Source organism: Neopelma chrysocephalum, unplaced genomic scaffold (genome assembly GCF_003984885.1).
Source record: "Neopelma chrysocephalum unplaced genomic scaffold, ASM398488v2 Primary Assembly neopelma1_83, whole genome shotgun sequence".
NCBI lineage: Eukaryota > Metazoa > Chordata > Aves > Passeriformes > Pipridae > Neopelma > Neopelma chrysocephalum.
Window position 1 is genome coordinate 2,054,299 of NW_020897745.1, and position 20,976 is coordinate 2,075,274.

At 42.3% G+C, this 20,976-nt stretch overlaps 1 protein-coding gene across 1 annotated transcript; it reads right to left on the reverse strand.

Annotated features, from left to right (window-relative positions):
• Positions 1 to 1,324: 1,324 nt before the first annotated feature.
• Positions 1,325 to 19,043, reverse strand: SUCLG1 (succinate-CoA ligase alpha subunit). The gene is made up of 9 exons (XM_027691255.1): positions 18,947 to 19,043; positions 10,263 to 10,366; positions 9,286 to 9,402; positions 8,551 to 8,763; positions 8,405 to 8,462; positions 5,993 to 6,076; positions 5,233 to 5,384; positions 4,482 to 4,670; positions 1,325 to 3,487 (listed from the first exon to the last, which is right to left on the reverse strand). The coding sequence occupies exons 1-9, from the start codon at positions 18,993 to 18,995 to the stop codon at positions 3,461 to 3,463; spliced, it is 993 nt and encodes a 330-aa protein (XP_027547056.1). The 5' UTR covers positions 18,996 to 19,043; the 3' UTR covers positions 1,325 to 3,460.
• Between the last annotated feature and the right edge of the window lie 1,933 nt (positions 19,044 to 20,976).

The following is a 20,976-nucleotide window of genomic DNA, read 5'->3' on the forward strand; positions in this document are numbered from 1 at the left end:
CAGGGTCTGAATCTGAGCAGGGGTCAGTCACCGCCCCAGGCTGACAGGCAACCTGACTTTGCAGGAACTTTTGAGTCTCCTTGATTATCAGCCTTCTGCCAGAGCACAGCCTCTAATCCACCTGACACCAGCAAGGCCCATGAATGAGTGCTCCTCTCCTCAGCTTAAAGCTTGAAATATAGTGTTTTACATCAAAATTAGGTTGCATCTTTGATTCAATTAAAACCATCTCAATATGGCAGCTGACTGGTTTTTTAATTAGCACTGTTGCAGGGCCCTGCAGAATTTCAATCCATCACAAAAGAACCAGGTAAACAAGAATCACAGAATCACACAATGCTAAGGGGTTGGAATGGATTTTAAAGATCACCTAGTCCCAACCCATTCTGCCATGAGCAGGGACACCTCCCACTATCCTAGGTTGCTCAAAGCCCCATCCAACCTGGCCTCAAACACTTCCAGGGATGGGGCAGCCACAATTTCTCTGGGCAACCTAGAGCTGACCATCTTACACAGTGCACAAAGGAGACCTTATGTGATCCAACTTATTGGCATCAGTATTTTCTTTTGTTTCCATTCGTGTGCTACACGAATCTTTAGAAATCCCCTTGCCAGAATCTCACACCAGAGCATCATTTTAAGGACAAAGGTACAGAGAGGCCAGGCTGGATGGGGCTCTGAGTAACCTGGTCTGGTGGAAGGTGTCCCTGACAATGGCAGGGGGTTGGAACAGGATGGTCTTTAAGGTCCATTCCAACTCAAAACATTCTGTGATTCTCTGAGAGCAACTTACCATTGTCTTCCCCCCAAAATATTACATAAGGAAACATTCATCCTGCAAAACACCATGAACACAGAAGAAAAAAAATGAGGCATGAATACACATTCTAAGACCCATAAAAGGCACAGTATTCTTTAGGTGTGACCAACCTCTGTAATCAACCACAAAAAAATTTAACAACATTATCAAATTCAAAGAGCACTTACCAATGAGAGTATTAGAGATCATCCAAAGGCAAGTATTGTTCAGTAAGAGGAAAAAAAAGTGGGTCTACATGCTACTCTCTTTGTTCAAGAAAATCAGAAATAAACTTCCCTGACCAAAATAAACTTCTAGAACTGATCTCTCAAAAGTGAAAGTGATTTATGGACAGACATTGCTGCCAAGTGTAGATTGAGGAAAAACTTCAGAACAGCAACATTAGCAACGTTTCTCTTGCACATAAAAACTACTTACTAGGTTATAAAATAGCAACAGGTTTAAGGCTCAGCACTAACCTAACTTTTGCCTTTAAAAAGACAAATAAATGAATGATTTTCCAGATCAGATTACCCAAAACATTTATTCAGAAGAACATACAGTACTAAACAGATGTGAATACGTTTTCCAAAGAGTCATTGTCATTAATTAGCTCATATTTGTCAAGTGCACATTTTTAGGCAGGAAAACTGCATAGCCTAAGCATTTCTAGCAGGCAAGGTCAGGTTCCTTCCCCATCCTTTGGTGACACTCAGTTGCAGGTTAGTACAAACTGCTTCCACAGGCTGGAGCAGATCCAGGCAGCTGCTAAGGTGCAGCACCAGACACTGCTGCAAACCTTGGCATCAAGGGTGAATTTTTAAACTCATCCTCAAGTTTCAAGATACAAGGAAACGCTTTCTCAGGGTGCAGCAATCATTTCAGTTTATGGCTGTCTTCTAAAATACCTGGTGCCTCTGGAAGAGCTTCCATGGAACAACCCCAAGCAGGAAACTTACTACACCTCAGTTGTCCTGGAAGATCATCTGTTATGACAGTGGGGGCGAGGATGAAATTCGGGCAGTTCATCAGGAAGCACCACCCATCCCAAAGATTGTGCTGTGGAGCAGCACAGCACCTCGATGAGTTACTTTGATTATCAGGCTTATAAGAAGACTGGCTGCAATACCCTGACACTCACTGCTGAGGAATTGTCCTCTTGCACAGACTGAGACATTTTAGCACCTGTATTTCTCTAGTTAAAGGGCACCTTTTGGTCTTTTTCCTCCAGATTAAATCAGGTGCCACCAGAAAACCGAGCAGATCTAGTAAAAAAACCTTATCTGTTGTCATAGACTTCATCAAATGATTTACTGCCCAATCCTGCTTTCAGGCATCCAGTGGCAGGGTGTCAGGTTCATCTGAGTAAATCATTCCAAGGTGAACAATACAGCACCTGGTCTCTGTCCCAAGGCCTGGATCACCTGACTGATGCCTGACCATACATAAAGTGCATTAATAGACTTTCAGTGCAGCACAGATATGACCTGTCCTTTTATGCAGGCCTTAGCTCTAGGAGCTGTAAATGTCAGCATTGAGACATCTGCCTAATGCTTGCTTTAGGAAGAGAAATTCCACAGGGAGTGGAGTCAGAAAACTAAGAACAGTTTTAAATAAATAACGACACGAGTTTTCGTAACAGCACCTTTATGGAACACAAGGTTAGCTCTAGACAAGTGCCAGGTTACATGAACTTTCAGTCCTCTATATAAAGCAATCTGGGGTTTAGTCCATCTTGATAAAACCTATAACATTTATTTATAGGCACAATACTTGGGCTATTTCCACAGTAAAAAAAAAAAGGGCTTTCCATTACAGTGCTGGGAGTGGTTAACAAAAAAGTTACCTTATTATGTTCTTTTTTTTTAGAGAATAATAATTCTCCTCCTCTATGTTGCATCGTTATTAGGATTTCAGAACACTAGCAATACAATTCTAATTAAGATAAAGTGGCAATTAAGGTAATGTAAGCTAAAGACCAAACCATCTTCATAGATACAGACAATTTTGAATATATATTTTGCATGTGAAATTAAATTAATTTTTGTGAATAACAATTCCATCTCTATACACAACCAACAGAATTCCTTGCCAGCAGAGAACTGCACTGTGCTTGGCTAGTCAGCCTTGAAGAGAAAGTCTGGACCTCAGGCATATCCAGCTACGTGGATCAACAAGCAATCCCTTCAGATCCAGCAGCTTTGGTTTAATGGACGGAAACTTTGGCCTGTTGTTCAAACATACTTGCCAGCAACAAACAAGTGGGACTGGAGTTTTTAAAAACAAAGCAAAGTGTGGTATGTGCATAAAGTCAGTGCCTTGATCCTTAAAAGCATCTCTACAGGCAGCTTTACCTTAAAAACGGGCAGTGCTTAAGTTACAAAGGATTTTGTTTATGGTGACTGAAGAAAACAGCTCTGCTTCAGGAATTCAAAAGATGGGTCAGATTTAGTAGTAGATTTATTAATTTGCTGTGATTTACAACGAGGTGATAACGTCTGAAACAAGGGAGACATCAAAACAGGTTTAGCCAGGAGGTTTATGGCTTCCAAGTCATTTGGGCGTCAGTCATTTGGGCAACTGAAGATTAGCAGACAAAAGGTAAGCAGAGGCCGGGTGCTGCACTGGTGTTTTGGAGACAGTATTCCAAAGTGTCTTCTCTTACAGCAATTTCCTTTTCTCAAACTCCTGCAAATAGCACACAGATGTTACCAGAGGGGAAAAAAAGAAAATGCTTCTATTACTGTTTTATTTTAAATTACTTTGTGTTTATCTTAGCAAAACTTATTTTAAGACTTAGAAACTGGAATTAAACATTAAAATATAAAACGCATAAAGTGTGCAAGCTAGGAGAAAGGAGAATAAGCATTCTCCCACCTCACATTAACAAAATAACTATGGAAAGTGCCAGACTGCAGTCAGGGCATGCTCTCAGACTGCAATACCGTCAAGGAACCATTTGCTCCCAGGCATAACATAATGGGCTTGAAAAACCCCAGCGCTGTGTAATAGCTGCAGTAGAATCCTTACAGCAAAGGGCTCAAGCCAGAGAAGAAACAAAATAAAGATTTTCATTTTAGTAAAGAAAATATACAACAGAAGAAGAGAAGAATTCCACAGCACCCTGTGGAGATGCTGTACTATACAATCACCACGGGAAACAAAAAATACCTAAAACAGCTGAATTATGCATTTCCTCTAGCTGTGAAGCAATCCCTTCTTTTAGATATCAACTAAGAAAAATGCAAATAATCCCGTTCCATACCTCAGTTTTTCAGCTGTATACATTCAACCATAACTCTGAATTAGCATTTAAAACAGACTTATATGCCAAGGCTCTCCTTCCTCAAACACCCTACTTACAGAGAACGTTCTCATGTTTTAAATTAATTTGGATTCTTTGCATCCAGAAAACAATTTCAACGAGTTGCTGCACTTGAAAGCAAAACGGAATCTCTTCTCTATTTTGCCATGTTTACTTTTCTATAAAACAGTATCACACAAAACTGTATGCACATATCTTCTAAGTAGTAATTTCAGCTTGTTCAGTCAAGAGAGCTCTTATATTTAACCAAGTGCAGAGCAACAGAGTATCTGGGTAAGAGATGCACTCCCAACTCATATTCCCTGAGAAGTGGCTTCTTGCTCTGGATGGCCACGTGTACCAATTTCTGAGACTCACCTTGTAGATGGTGCTGCCCAGCTGAGCAGGGGACATGCTGACCACGACACCTGCACTCTGAAGGGCTGCAATCTTCTCCTTAGCTCCCCCCTTTCCCCCAGCAATGATTGCTCCAGCGTGGCCCATCCGCCTGCCCGGAGGCGCCGTCAGGCCGGCGATGAACGACACCACTGGCTTGGCATTTGGGCCCTGGGAGGAAACAAAAGATACCTGGTTACAGGGGGTGGGGTGAGAGGAAAAGCAATTCCAGATGGCAGATTTCTTATTTTCTATTTTGTATTTAAATATCAACCAGCCAGGCAAAGATATTAAACAGCCGGAAACTTCAGACAACACGAACAAAAAGACTTAAAGAGTGTGGAATACTTTCTCTCCTGATAATCATCATAAAGCAGAAGCAAAGAGAAACTTTAAATCTCTCTACAGAGCCATGTATACTACAAAAAAAAAATTCACTACAAGCATTGTTACAGGAATAAAAATCTAAGTTGACACTGCTCTCCAGTTCACAGAATCATACACCCACAGAATCATTAAGGTTGGAAAGACCTCTAAGATCATCAAGTCCAACCATCACATTTAATCTGGACAAAGCTCCTAATTTCACTTCTTTCTCTTTAATAAAAGTAATACTGTTTTGTAGTACTGTTTTTGTAAGCAGACATTAGAGATTGAACTGAGTTTTCCTTGAAGTGGCAAAGGAAGTTGGTTAACTACAAAGGTGTCTGGAACCAACATGTTTAAGACTTACAGAATTATGTTCTTTCAAAAATGCTGCTGCATCTTCTTCAGCATTTCCTCCAATTTCCCCAATCAATATGATCCCCTCAGTATGAGGATCCTTCAAGAAGACATCAAGGCAGTCAATAAAATTAGTTCCATTGAAGGGATCACCTCCAATCCCTGAAAAAAAATTAAAACCACACAAAAAAGACTTACTCAAGATAATGATATTGCATTTACGATAAAAGTTGGAAAGTAAACTTCAGCATGAGGAGTATTCCCAAAGGCTCATAAGACAGGCAGCTCTGAAGGCTCTTCCCAAGTCTGAGTGTGTCAAATTCCTGCTCCAAATACCTCCCCCACAATTTACAGAAAGCTTTGATACCTGAACGTTCACCTTTCAAACCGTAAACAAAATATTATGGGCACAGAAGGACCGAGACCTCAGCTCTAGAATTTTGCTGTAAGAAAACTGAATCTACTTAACATTCCCAACTAAATGCCTATCCCCTTATAATATTAAATTTCTTGGGAAAATCTGTTTCCAAATTGACATCATATTTGCTGGCACTTCTTTGTTCAAAGCTGGTTTTTAGGGTTTTATTAACCTGATGTGGAAACAATAAGAGAGAAGGGCTATACTCTTCACAGCATACAGCATGTTCATTTCTCAACACAACTGCCATTCAGCAACTTCCACACTTGGGTAAAGGAATTACTATGGATTTATTCTGTAAAGAAAAACCAGATTAGTCTTGGTCCAATAGGCTGTTTCCAAGGAAACCTACCAACACACAAAGACTGCCCCAATCCAACTTGCGTTGTCTGATGAACAGCCTCATATGTCAAGGTTCCAGATCTTGACACAATACCTTTAGGAAAGAAAAGAAGATAAACTTAATATTAACAGAGTTAAGCACATGACTAGTGGCAGCTGCTCTCATATTCATGAAAATCACCTTAATAAACAACACCAGAGGCCAGCTTTTCCATCTGTCCTTGCCAAAACGTGAAAACTCTCCGTAAGATTCTATCTGTACTGTTTCTTGGTTGTCACTTTTTGACACTTAATTGTCAACAGACTAAACCTGCCAGGAATTCAATAACACTGGCTGAGACAGAATGCATCATGCTACAGCCTTACCAGGAAAGAAAACTGAAAACAAAATAGAAGAGTATAGTTCTTATCTTATGTGCAAGTAGCTGATGCACTGAATTTGAGGCAGAGCCACAGCTCAGTAGTCAACAAAAGAATTCTGTATTAATCACATCCCCAACAAGTCCAGGCACAGAAAAGATCCTCCAGAACAGAAATATGCTGCACAAATGCAGGTTATCACTATTAAGGTTATTTGTTGCTGCTCTACAAAACTCACTCGGCATTTACGTGACAATATTACAAGAAACCACAACCCCAGTTTTAAATTCAGAGTGGAAGGTAACACAGAGCCCAGATCAGGTGCAAAATATTTGCATGGCTTTTTCTTCATTTTTCCAAGACTTCTGCTAATGCTACAAAAGGAAAGGTTTCTAGGAAAAAGAGACATCATCTTCCATCTACTTCAAGCCATCTAACAAGGAATATCATAAGTATATTGCATGAACAGAGGAGAAAATACACCACTAGACTAACAATCTTAGTTTTATCAACTATTTAGACTGTTGGACAGCTGAGACATGTACTAGCAAAGGCTTTTTCTTGCTATGTTTGCAAAGGCTTTCTGTTTACCCTTAAGATCAGATTGCTCTGGAGAAGCTACAGATAAGAGTCCAAAGACTGTGGCTATTTTTATAGCAGTATATTCAGATGATTCCTGGATGCCTCACAGTAATAGAAAGCTGGGGAGCACATCACCAAAGGTCATCATAGCATTACACGAAGCTGGGAGGATGGCAAAGCTACACTTTTATTCCTTGATCCTTGGAAAACCATTGAAAACATTTCCAGCAATGTCAGAGCAACTGGGTTCAGGATTTAAAATATTCTTTTGCACTTGACGCGCCTCGCATTCAGATTGTAATAACTTGTGACTACAGGACATTTCTTGTAGGTATTTAGAAAATCTGAACAGAACCTTGACTCAGAAGGGAGCTCAGGGCAACATTGGTTGATGTTGCCTTTTACAGTCATACAGCAATGTCTCAATAGTTTCTACAAAGGGTGTAATTGCAGCCATATGGTTTTTCAATTCCAGGTTTACAGGCACTTCTGAAAGCTGGAGGTGTAACACAAGTGTTAACACATCTTCCAGCATTCCCTAGGTGCAGTCTATTCTCAAGTCAGAAGTTGTTAAGAGGAAAAGATAGTTTCTCATGATAGAAAAACTGCACTGAGTCCCTGTAGTTCAATAGCATTGAACAGGTTTTTCCACAAAAAATACACTTTTCATCAAAAAAAACCCAAGTAATGTTGCAAAGGGTACTTCTGTGATCAAGTTAAACCAGTTACCTTGCTGACAAGAAACATATACAGCATATACTGTCTACAACAGCGTTTATGAAGCTCTATTTAAGTAGAAATTTATATTTTGGAAGAATTTTCTCTATAGCTCCTGAACTGCATATTTTTTTTTTTTAAATCAAATTGTTATTTCTAGCAACAAGGAGTCAACAAAAGTCAGGACAAGAGATTTGCATGCAACAGGGTGTGTAAGTGAGTATATACAGGGTGTGTAACTAACATGAACAAGTCACTGCCTTTCTGCCCTTAACTACACTACCTGAGAACTGGGTATATTTGTCCCTTCCCCTTGTGATGTTTTAATAGTTGTCTGAATTATCACATTATAAACCTGCCTGTAATCTCTTCTCTTTGCTGTAATACTGAGCTCACAATAGGTATGGGATCCTAGTCCTAAGGAGCCAAGCTATTGGAAGGAATAGTGTTGAGGAGCTTAGTCCTCTCAAATCCCAAGATAAATGGAAGTTTCCTTAAGACTCTCCTTTGGAGACACCAAGCCCATCACACTATCTAAGGCAACTTCCAATTGCTTTGCCTCTACCATGAGTACTCAGTGCCTGTTATGACAAACTTCTTGATTTTGGCCTTCAGGACTGATAATGCCAAAATTCACTTACAAACTGAGGGCAGACAAGCTGTACTAACTGCCTGTGGGGCAGGATGTGCCCAGCCTCATGAGGGAGAACACCAGAGCAACAAACTTAAGTTCTAGATGACGCATAAATATTCAAAAACTCACCGATTCTCCCCTTCTTGTGAATGTGACCAGGCATGATACCAATTTTACATTCTCCAGGCTAAGGAAAGAGTGGGAGAAGTCAGATGGAACATTCAAACCACCACTAAGAACGGTCCAGCCTCGGGCCAAACCCAGAAACCACTTACATTGATGACTCCGGGGCAGTTTGGGCCCACCAGCCGGGTCTTGCCCTGCCTGACCAGCCTGTGTTTGACCCGCACCATGTCCTGCTGGGGGATCCCTTCAGTGATGCACACGACCAAGGGCATCTCTGCATCGATTGCCTCATTGATGGCAGCAGCAGCAAACGGGGGAGGGACATATATCACAGTGGCAGAGGCACCCGTTTGCTCTTTGGCCTACAGTGGACACAACAAAAAATACGTCACGTACTTAGTGGGGCTGGAGACAACATCTGACAACAAATCATTTAAAATACATCCATTCTCAGGCATGAATTAAGTAAATGGATATGTATTTATTGACTATGATCAAAGCAGGAGTTAAATTCCATGAAGATGGGACACAGAGTGCAAGTAGGGAACTGAAAACTGACCACTGTCTGTAAAGGATCTGCCCCGTGATCACCATCAGAAATATTCTTAGAAAATAGTTTTCTAAAAATTCATCATACACACCAGAATCAATCAGAATTTAGTTGCATGCATAAAGCAAGTGTATCCAGACTCTGTGAACTTCACAGTGGAAGCCAAAGTTGTACTTGACCACACTGAATGCTCCCTCTTTCACAAGGCTTCTATTTCACTCCTTGCCCAGTGACATCCACGGCTCAAATATTTGTCTCTTCAGCGTGAGCAATGAAATAAGGAGCCCTTCAGCAGCATTAAATTGTGTGCCCTCCAGTCACTGCTGCAAATTACCTCCTTCACAGAATTAAACACAGGCAGACCTAGATGAGTTTTTCCCCCTTTCCCTGGAGAAATTCCTCCAACTAGATTGGTGCCATAGTCCAACGCCTGCTGGCTGTGAAAGGTGCCCTATGAGAGGGAAAATAAGTGAGGTTAAAAGGCATGTAATAGCAAATAAAATTAACCAAAAATTCTGATGCTATCTATAATTCTGAAGGTAATTTACGGCACTTAAATTTACAATGAGAAGGGAAGTTTTCACTGCATGTATACAATCAGGTATTTTGAAGAGTGCATTGACATGTTTTTAAATGAGTTCAGAACATGCTCATATGCTCTGTTTCTCCTTTTATATCAGAGCACTGCAGCTGCATGTTAAAGGATATTTTGTTGTGTGTTGCTAATACACCTGCAGACACACCAGCCACGTTTTATTGTCCACATCAAGTCTGGCAGATGACAAACACTATAGTAAAATAGAAGAAATTAGCATTCTCATCCATGACTAGCTGATAGTTTTACAAAAGCAGCCTTCTCCCCTTGCAAATGTGTAAGAGAGTGAATCTGAGAAAATTATTAAATATCCTGAAATAAAATCAGAAATTTAATTCATAGGCATTGATACTCAAATGCATTTGTGAAAGAGGCACTTCTAAAATGGTAAGGTTTTTACAGGGTTTTTTTGCAAATCTCCTTTTACAAAGAAACCCTTTCAGCTGTATACAATAAAAAGTCTTAAGATCAAAATGAAGAAAAAATGAAAAGTATTATAAACATGACTCAAACCCAAGTTTCAAGGTTGTGCACAAGTATTTGGCCAAAAAAAGGAAACCACAGTGCTGAAGGACCTTCCTGATGGTGAAGGAAGTCCAGCTTCCTACTGAGACAGACAAATCCAATGTATAATCTCTTTCATACATTATTAAGTTTTTCAGGCAATTAAATTTCTGAACTGAAAAGGTGATAGAAGAAATAGCTCATAAGCATACCTGTTTGCCTGTAAAACCCTGACAGATAACCTTTGTGTTTTTGTTAACATACAGATTTTTCCTAGATGCCGTGTAGGAGCAGTGTCGGACTCCATTCTGTTGAACTAGAGAAAAAAAACAGAAGAGAGAACAAACCATTAATCCACTGTTCTGTCAGACTCTGAGTCAAAAAATGTCCTATCAAGTAAGTGCATATCAATTAGTGCTTGTATCAAAAGACCATGAGCAGCTCATGTTTTCTGCTCTGAAGCTGCATTCAGTGCTTGTCATTCTAAGATATTAAACACGTGCAGTTCATCCTATCGTGTGATACCCAGTTTACTAGAAATCAGGAGAGTATTTTTCATATCAAGCACTTAATATCAGGATTCCTCGTGACAAGTGACAGAGAGAAACAACTTCTTAAACACTATTTTCATTTGCAAACGAACATGTCTCCATCCTCTCAGAAATTCTGCGAAGTGGCAAAGCAGAACTAAAATCCCAATATCCAGAGGCATGACACCACAAGTACTGTGCTACACCTCCTACGAACACAGCACAGTTCAGACTAGACAAGGAGAGATAATTGAAGAGCTTAAGGGCTCCTCAGCCCAGGTAAAACCTAATGGCAAGCAAGACAGTACAGCAAGAGATTTTCTTCCAACAGATTCCTGGCTACAGGCACCTAGACATCACTGCTGGACATGCACTCGGGCTTGTGAGGAAAGACAGCTCTCCAGATACTCCACTAGAATGATTTTCAATTTAATTCTCACAACTCTGGTACTGACAAAAGAAAACAACACAATTGCAGAAAAAGAGCACAGTGTGTGCTGATATCAAAAAGTTCAGGAGAATGATCGCATCTGTGCAGAAGGGAAAGATATGTTGACATCAAATGATTAAAAAAGAAATGCGCAGAATTTTACCCTCCAAGAAAGCTTGAGATGAGGAGGAAGGAGAGGTCTTCTGCTATAAAAAGGATGCACACATTTATTGCCATTGCTTTTTCAAACACCAGAGTTTTGAGGGGATCAGAACCAATTTACTCCCTGCAAGTCTTTTACATAAAAACTTTATTTTATGCATAGAGTGAACCTGGGAAGGCACAATCCTAATGCAGAAACCAACAACAGCATGTTACTATAAAACCCTTCAGCTCTTTTAAAGCTTCACCAACAAAGATCTGAGGAAGTAAAAAGTGAAGTTGAAATCAAAGTAAGAGATTCTGAATCACGATCCCTGGACTGCTCCATATACTTATTCAGGCATGTCTGAACAAGGGAAGGATATTTATTTTCTATTTTTAGGAAGGAAATAAAAACTATTAAGTGGAAAAAAAAAAGGAAAAAGGTATTTTTCAACAGAAACTGTTAATGCATGGAATTTACTAAAATGCATTATAACAATTTATATGGCGTGGTAAAAAAGTGCAGAAAATTTAAGATCCATGTACATACCCATTTCTATGACAGAACTACAGGGGACTCTTCCACAAGTACTTTTGCCAACTAAATTTTAGTGCTACACTGCTTTTATGCTTTACTTCTATCCAAAAAAAAGTGAGATGAGAAACCAAACCATACCAGAACCAGTCTACAGACATCAGCGCTATTGCTAAATCTAAAGTCCTTACTCTGGTCTTAGAAAGTGCTGGCAAATCCAGGACTTAACTCCAACCACTCCTGCCACTCTCTAAGGATCTGCAGCAGATCCTCAACTTCAGATCGAGACAAAGTAAAGCTCAGTAGAGAAAGGTACAGACTTGCATGCAGCAAACTCAAAAGGAAAGTGGTGAAAGTGCACTTTAGCTCACCTGCAGGGTTTTAACCTAAATCACAACATTATGCACAAATACTGTTGCAGAATTTGTTATGCCAGGAAATACAAAGCAGTAATGGACAAAGTCCATACCAAATCCATACAAAAAGCCATACAAAAGCCAATCGTATCCTGAGCTGCATCCAAAGCACTGTGGGCAGCAGGACGAGGGAGGTGATTCTGTCCCTCTGCTCTGCTCAGGTGAGACCCCAGCTGCACTACTGCCTCCAGCTCTGGGGTCCCAGCACAGGAGGGACCAAGTTGATCAGAGGGATGGAGCAACTCTGCTATGAGGAAAGGCTGAGAGAATTGGGATTATTCAACCTGGAAAAGAGAAGGCTTTGGGGTGACCTAACTGTGGCCTTCCAGTACCTGAAAGGAACTTACAGGAAAGACGGGGCAAGACTATTTACAAGGGCATATAGTGATAGGACAAGGGAGAATGGGTTCAAATTTAAAGAGAGTAGTTTTAGATTAGATATCAAGAAAAAAATCTTTACTGAGGGTGATGAGGCCCTGGCACAAGTTGCCCAGGGAAGTTGTGGATGCCCCATCCCTGGAAGTGTTCAAGGCCAAGTTGGATGGGGCTTGGAGCAACTTGGTCTAGTGGAAGGTGTTCCTGCCCATGGCAAGTGGGTGTGAACTAGACCATCTTCAAGGTCTCTTCCAACCCAAACCATTCTATGGATCTACGTAAATATGCCTGAGGCTGAGATTTAACTAGCAGGATTAAGATGCAGGCAGAAGACAGCACAGAATGATCCTCATCCTCAGGAAGGCCTTGGCCTTCCTAGACAAGGCTGCAAAGCCCTGTACCTACACTGCAACATGAACTCACTCAAACACACAGCTGGCAAACAGTAGCCTGCCCCCAGCAAAGGAGAGGCAAAAGAGGCACAGAAACAGCTGGAATGGTGGTCAGGAGAGCAGGGAATCGGTCTGCCTGATCCCAGCCATCCAGGCAATCCCTCATTGGCAGCAGGTGTGACAGGGTAAACCCCAACCCTGAGAACAGCAAAGGATGATCTCCCTTGAGAAGAAGCTGTTACAGTCATCACCACCAGCAATGCCTTGGGGAGAACAGGCTGGGCTTCCAGGAGCATGGGAGTGAATGTTTGGAAATGGGCCTGTAAGGGGAAAGAGTAAACAGGCAACACTAAACTGATTCAAATCTAAGTTTTACAGAGTCTGTGCTGCACCACTGACAAGTCCACCTGCAAAATAAGAGAGGGATGCTTGCTAGCCACACGTTTGTCACTCAGCAAGTCCAGTACTTTGAAAAAATAAAAATAAAAATCACAGAATCACAGAATGGGTCATGTTGGAAGGGAACACAGTGGGGCATCTGGTCCAACCTCCTTGCTCAAGCAGGGTCATCCAAGAGCATATTCCACAGGATTGTATCCAGATGGTTCCTGCATATCTCCACTGAGGGAGACTCCACACCCTCTTTGTTGTTGACAAACTCACAAATATTCACTCATTTCTCTACACCTTAAAGCAATTCTACACTCTCAGTTCAGCTGTCCATTCCAGATCTATTTTCAGATATTTATAACCTCGCACAAAAATGTTTTTGAAAGCTTAAGTTTGTCAATTCCCACTTTTCAGAACACTGTATAAATATATTTTTCAAGGATAAAAAGCTTTTGAGCATTTTCCAAGCTATCAAAAAAAAAAATCTAAGCACTGATATCTAAAAGGCAGCTTCAAATTTAAGCTTTGTGTGGATTTACTGTTGAAAACCCTATGTGCTTCTTACATTACTGTCTGGCCCTGCTTCAGAGAAAATACAGCTGTTTCAAAAAAGCCTGGCTATAGGCTTGAGCTGTCAGCTGTCTCTAGAGAGAGGCAGCTTAGCATGGGCCCATGGCTGGGGAGCAATACATTTTTTAAGAAATTTAAGGAAAAAAAAACCTAAAAATCACCTTGCAGTTTCTGGGATCGATGAGTCTGAGTTACTGGGGGTTTTAAAGTGGGATGACACAGTTCTTTACTTGTGTTCCTGGCCCTGCCTGCAGCAGAAACATTTGCCCCAGTTATCAGCACAGCAGGAGCAGCAGGGTCATGGGTCAGGATGAGGTTCTGCTCCACGTGGCACAAACAGCAAGTCCTGGGTGCAAGCTGCTGGCGATTTACATAGTTAAGACAGATACAAGATGAGAAGGAAACAGGTGGAAAGTGGGAATGGCATGCCTCAGTTCACAGCAGGTACGAGTCAGAATTAGAATCCAAGTCTCAACTTCCACCCAGGACCTGCCTCCCAACTTCCAAACCCGTTTAGACAATTGCTTTTACTAGAACAAATTTGGGTGCTTGACTCTAAATGCATGTTGCTTCATGAAGTCTGGAAAACAAAGAAAAAAAAAAGAAAGAAAAAAAATTTGCTCTTCAGCTGTGAACCAGCAAGAGTCAAACCCATTGGTGATGCTATTTTAATGCACAAGTCTAAATTACAAGCCAAGCTGCAAAGGTGAAGGCTCCAGATGAAGTCCTGGAGCACAAGGACAAGTCTTATCAAATCCAAATCTTACCAAAGCACAGGGGAAATGTTGTATTTTGTCAAATCAGAGTTCTAAGATAAAATTATCATGTTGAACGAAGGCCTGCAATAGGCCTTTAGCAAAGAGTATAAAAATTAAATAAGAGACTGGACAATCTTTCCCAGGCAATCCTTTCATTTCTGCCACACCTCTGTTCTGTTTTGCATAGTTTGTGGTTTAAAAATAAAGTTATACAAATAACAAGATGCATTTATTTTGGCTTTCCAGTCCTTTAACTTCTACATAGCTAAAAACTGAGACGCACTGTGGCAAGAGCCTACTTTGGCCCATCGTACAGGACAACCAAACAGTTATGAAAAGTGCTCAAATACCAAACCCCAGCTGTCTCAGGGGAGATGTAAAGCAAGACGTAAATTCAGCAAAAGGGTATAAGCCTCTATATGGAACATCAATTGTTTTACAGTAAAGAAAACGTACTAAAAACTACAGACAATTACTCCAACACACACCCCGTGCTGGTAGTTACTCTGGCATGTCCAGAAACAAGGCCCCAGCCAAGCCCAGAACTCACTGCAGTTCAAGAAACAGAAAAATCTCATTATCCATGGGCTCCAGCAAGGCTTTAAGCTCACTTGTGAATTACAATGAACAAATCTTTTTGAAAAATACCCTGTTATTTATCATGAAGTCCAATCATGAATTTGCATGTTAAAAAGAAAACTGACCCATTTACAAGGTATTTTAAAGCACACTGGTGTTCACACTGAGCTTTCAGGCACTCCTTGAACAGCAACACCTCATAGGCAAAAATCTCATTTAAAACTATGCAACCCGAGCTACATTTCATAGAATCATGGAATAGTTTGCATTGGAAGGGACCTTTAAAGGTCATCTAGTCCAGCCCACAACTTATTTGGGTTGTGCAAGCCAGGTGGCAGCACAGATACTAAGGGCTAAATCTCTTCCTCATTCAAACCATACAAAGCGGAAAACTTGTTATTTTCAGGACTCTTGTAAGATTTCCTATGGACAGGAATCCAGCCAAAGTGCTTCCTTCTTTACCTCCATTTAACCCAGATCAAAAAAAAACGGAATTTGGAAGCTGAGGTGACATCTGAGGGTGCTCATAAAGTGAGCACAGTTTAAAAGCAAGATGAAACAGCAGATTCTACAGGGACCTAAGCTCATACCCACACTGCCAGAAGACTGAAAAGTTATAAGTGAAATTCTTCCTCTATTACTCTTTGAAAAAGCCACAGAACTCAGGGATGAAGGAAGACATTCATCTTCTATTACATAAGCAAGGAAAGAAGAAAGCCTTAGAAATCATATGGGCTCCAGTAAAATGGGGGAAATGGAGATCTCTGCAGAGGAAACTCAGGGAAGGACTGAGGTACAAGGAGTGCTACTTAAAATGCTAAGAAGTCCTTTTTTACACACACACATCCCACCCCCCTCTTTATCTTCAATTAGTTATGGACATTCAGCTTGATTCTGAGAAATCCTTTGGATATTTTGGACATGTTTAATTTGCACTTTTATGACCATCTCCCTTCTCCTTCGTCTGCCTACAAACGCAAGGTCTGAGGAGGACAGAGCAGGAACGGTTCTGGGGAGCTTCTGACAGCACAGAAGAGCATAAGCCCACCTCCAGAATCCACCCTTGAGGTTATCAGTTACATTAGCAGAAGATGACCCTTATTGACAAAGAAGTTTTCATGCTCTTGAGGGATTGTTCAAAATATCTTGCTCCTTTGTTGAAGAGGATTATGCTCTCAGAGCATTTCTAGGTATCAGTCCCCAGCCACTCTTCTCTCACCCTTCCCTTGCCAAATTCCTGTTAATTATGGCAACCCCAATCTGTGAACATGAAATAGGAGTTGAGGAATTAAGTAAATGAATCAGGCTGTAAAGGGCAGATGCAATGACTGTGCTACACCTACCATATCAAAACAAAACTAGGACTAATGGGAAATGACATGCAGAAAAATTTCAGCCCTTTCAACACGTCTTTCTTTCCTAACCCAAAAGTTCCTTCTCAGCACAAATTATCTATTTCTTTAATGCCAACAAGCTGCTTTTCCCCACTCCAAGGCACACTCCACTGAGAATGCGGGCAGGAAAAGCTTTGTGAGCTTTCCTCTCTCCACACTGTTGACATAAAAACAATTCAGGAATTCCTCAGTTTGGGCTGTTATTTCTGCAGCAATCCTTTGCCAGGGTTACTCACATAATTACTGTAATCTTTTAATCTAAGAGCTCTCCAGAGCCTTCTAACAGGCCCAGGACATGAAATCCCTAATCCTGACTCTCCAATCAGTTCAGGTGCCTACAAAGACTCTTCTAAGCGTGGTATAGCCCAGCACAGGTTTCTCCTGACTCCGTCCACATACAACCAGTGCTCCGAGCTGACCTTTGAGCAGCACTTGCCATTCATTGACATATTTTGTACTCCCTTTTCGCAACTTCCTGATCCAAACCTTAAGGATACACACCCTGCATGTTTCCCTCAGCAACGCACCAACAAAAATAAGAGTTTGCATCTCTTTTGCAACAGAACACACCAGAAACTCACAATTTTAAATCACTAAGAGAAACAGATGGTAATTATTTGTTAGTGAAAATGTATGTACAAAGTCCAAATTTAAGGTTTCAGCAGTTTTTTAACATTTTGTAAAGACTATCAAACCAAGCAAAGGTTTCCAATGAAGGACTATGTCATCTTGCATGAGTTTCTATAAAAGATTTCATGAACAGCTGCAAAAAGACATTTCTTGAGCCACTTAGATCTCTTCTTTTCCTCTACCCCTCGAAACAATTTTAAGAACTATTCCCTGAATCTCTTACTGCTATTTGTAAGGGGAACAATGTGGGGGTTTAACATGTAAAACTGCACCCAGGAGTAGCTTTGCTGGGAGTATAAATTAAACTAAATTGGAAGGTGCTACATTCCCATCTGTTCCCCTCCATCAGAACCAATTCTCATCAGGCTCAGGGGAGCCAATTCAAAAGCTAAAGTGGCAGAAATTAACTGTATAGTAAGAAAATAGTTTTCTGTTTCTGTTCATGGAGAAAAAGAGGCAGGAATGAATACCCAACTGGACAGCAGGTGTGCCACAGGAACTACTCACATCAGCTTATGGTTGTGAGATCCTGTTGCCAGACCCTGACCTGCAAGTCACCATCCCACCGAGACAAAAACACTTTGTGTGGAGTGAAATGAGGTAGATCTAACTTTGTTCATTCATTTTCAGCTGCAAGAACCAAATCAATGCACAATTTCCTCAGTTCAGATTCCAAGAAACTGCTCTTGTGACCCACACTAATTTCACGGAATCACAGAATGATTTGGGTTAGAAGGGACCATCAAGACCACCCAGTTCCAACCCCTTACCATGGGCAGGGACATCTTCCACTAGACCAGGTTGCTCCGAGCCTTGTTCAACCTGGCCTTGGACACTTCCAGGGATGGGACATCCACAACTCCTCTGGGCAACCTGTGCCAGGGTCTCATCACCCTTAAAGTCAATAGTTTCTTCCTAATATCTAATCTAAACTTACTTTATTTCAGTTTAAAGCCATTCCCTCTTCTGTGTACTACAAGCCCTTGCAAGGTCTCCTCTTCAACAGAGAATGTAACTTTAACTGCGCAAAAAAAGCACAGAAAAAAAAGGAATAAAAAGAAAAAAAAGGAAGCATTTTATTTTTTTATTATGATGTTCAGAACAATACATATTAAATGTTTCAGGGTGAAGTACTAGTCTCGGACTGCTCGCGCTCTCCACAACACTTCGTAAATGTTTCAAGCCGAAGTATTAGTGTCGGACTCCTCGTGCTCTCCACAAAAAGAGGCCAATACACAAAAACAACTTTACCGCCTTGTGCTGAAACCACAGGGTAACTCACGGGCCTCAAGCGGCCTCTCGCCCAACCCACCACCCACCTCTACCAGCTTCCTCTGGCCCTTGACCTTTTTATTCTTTCCGGGGCCGCAACGCGGAGAAGAACAACCTTCCTTGCTCCCCGTCCCCGCGGGCGCCCACCCTCCGCGGGGAAAAAAAAAAAAACTTTCCGTATATTTTATTAACCAGCCTCCTCGCAGCCAGGCGTGCCCCTGCCCCGCCAGAGCAGCGCCAGACCCCGGGGAGGGCACAGCCGGCGCCCGGAGCAGCGCTGTGGCCGCCGGGGACACCGCCGGTCCCGCCGGGAACACCCCCGGTGCCGCCGCGGCCCCTCCGCGCCGCGCTCCGCTGTGACCTTGCCCAGCCCCTGCCCCTGTCCCTGCCCCTCCCGGCCGGGTTCCAGCGCTGCCCCCCCTTCCCCACCCCGTGCCCACAGCGGTGCCGGGCGGCGGGGAGGGCCCGTCCCGGTACTCACGGCGGAGGACGCGGCCGAGCAGGCGGGCGGCGGGGCTGCAGCGAGACATCGTCCCTCCCGTCCGCAAAGACGGCGGCGGCCCCGGCTCGGCCCGCCCCGCCCCGGCGGCGGAAGGGCGGCCCCGCGCCGCCTTCTGGGGGCTGTAGTCGCCGTGAGGGAGGGAAGGGAAGGGCAGGGGGCGAGGGCGTAGGCAAAAAAAAAAAAAAAAAAGTCTCGTTTTTTTTCGGAGAGAAGGTGGTGTTTTATCTCTTTGAGTGGCTGGTAGTGAGAGCAATAATCCCCCGTCGTTCTGTGATTTTTTTTTTCCCCCACCGGCCTATCGCAGTCTAAAAATAAGAGCAATAATTATCCATCGCTCGGTAATTTTCTGTTGGAAGTTTGTGTTGAGGTGGTTGCGGAATAAGCAAGTTTCTGAGAAAAGCAACAAGGCTGGTGAAGGGATTGGAGCACAAGTGCTGTGAGGAGAGGCTGAGGGAGCTGGGGCTGTTCAGCCTGGAGAAGAGGAGGCTCAGGGGAGACCTCATCACTCTCTACAACTCCCTGAAAGGAGGGTGCAGCCAGGTGGGGGTTGGTCTCTTCTCCCAGGCAGCTATCAGTACAAGAGGGCATGGTCTTAAGCTCTGCCAGGGGAGGTTTAGGTTTAGATATTAGGAAGAAATTCTTTACGGAGAGGGTAACCAGGCATTGGAATGGGCTGCCCAGGGAAGTGGTGGATTCTCCATCCCTGGAGGTTTTTAAGATGAGACTGGATGTGGCACTTAGTGCCATGGTCTGGTAACCACCATGGTAGTGGATCAAGGGTTGGACCTGATGACCTCAGAGGTCTTTTCCAACCTGGCTGATTCTATGATTCTATGATTTAGTTGAAGTAGTGGTGGTAGTAGCTGTGGTACACTGAGTATCCACTTTTTGGATAAGAGATGCTGAACAAAGGCGCGCTATAACCAACCGGCTGTAAATGCGCTGCTCAACGGGCAAGTTCAAGTAAAGTTCATGCTGCAAATGACCACCAAGAGACCACTAGAAGACCCCCTAGTAACCAATTAAGGACTACTGAAGAACTTCTTAGGACTGATTAACATATGTATGAACATTATAAGAGAAGTAGTGAATATGCAAGCCCTTTGCTGAATATATAAAGTTGTAAGTAACTATTAGCTACGCTGAGCCGAGAATGAGTCACACACGTGATCAGAGGGGTGATCCTCCTGTGTGCCCAGCATTGATAATAAAAGAATGTCTGCCCACTAATGCTCACAAATTGAGTTTTAGGGGTTTCTTATTGCCAATTTCAGTAACAATTTATAATCCCACATGCAAGTTACATGACCAATCAAATGAAATCTATTACCTCTCTGAAAGAGGGTAGATTCAGACTAGATAAAATCAAGAATTTTTTTTTACAGTGAAGGTGCTGAGGTGCTGGCACAGGTTGCCCAGAAAAGCTGTGACTGCCCCATCCCTGGAAGTGTTCAAGGCCAGGTTGGACGGCACTTGGAACAACCCGGTCTACTGGAAGTTGTCCCTGCCCATGGCAGAGGGTTGGAACTGGGTGATCTTCAAGGTCCCTTCCAACCCAAACAATCCTGATCCTATGATACCTGACATCCTTTGTTAGTAATCTGCTCAAAGCACTGTAGAAAAGGAGCAAAACCCCTGTCCTGACCATGTCCAGTGAGCACTAAGAAAATGCTCCAAGGCCAAAAGGATGGCACAAGGAGGACATGGGTGATGGTCCCAGGATGGTCAGTCTGATAAGCAGCAGTCCTGACCACCTACTGCTTTATTGCAGCTAAATGGTTTGAGATTAAATTGTTTTCTAAAACATTAAAGAGAACTGACAGTCCCCTCTCTCATTCACCATGGACAGTTTATTTACCTGGCTGATCCTGTGGTGGGAAAAGAGTGCATTTGAATAAATCAAACAACAGTGTTCTGAAACAATAATTAGTGTTTTCTCCATACAGAGAATCTTAGCAACACCATTTTCTTTCTGTAAATTTTAGGGGACATTTGTTCTGAAAGAGAAG

Bases quoted from the DNA above. Each gene is read 5' to 3' on its own strand.
- SUCLG1 (XM_027691255.1), bottom strand. From the start codon at position 18,995: ATGTCTCGCTGCAGCCCCGCCGCCCGCCTGCTCGGCCGCGTCCTCCGC. The intron at 8,463-8,550 runs GTAAGTGGTTTC...CTCTTTCCTTAG, and splicing joins ACTGCCCCGGAGTCATCAAT to CCTGGAGAATGTAAAATTGG. The intron at 3,488-4,481 runs GTGAGTCTCAGA...TGCTATTTGCAG, and splicing joins TGGGCAGCACCATCTACAAG to GAGTTTGAGAAAAGGAAATT.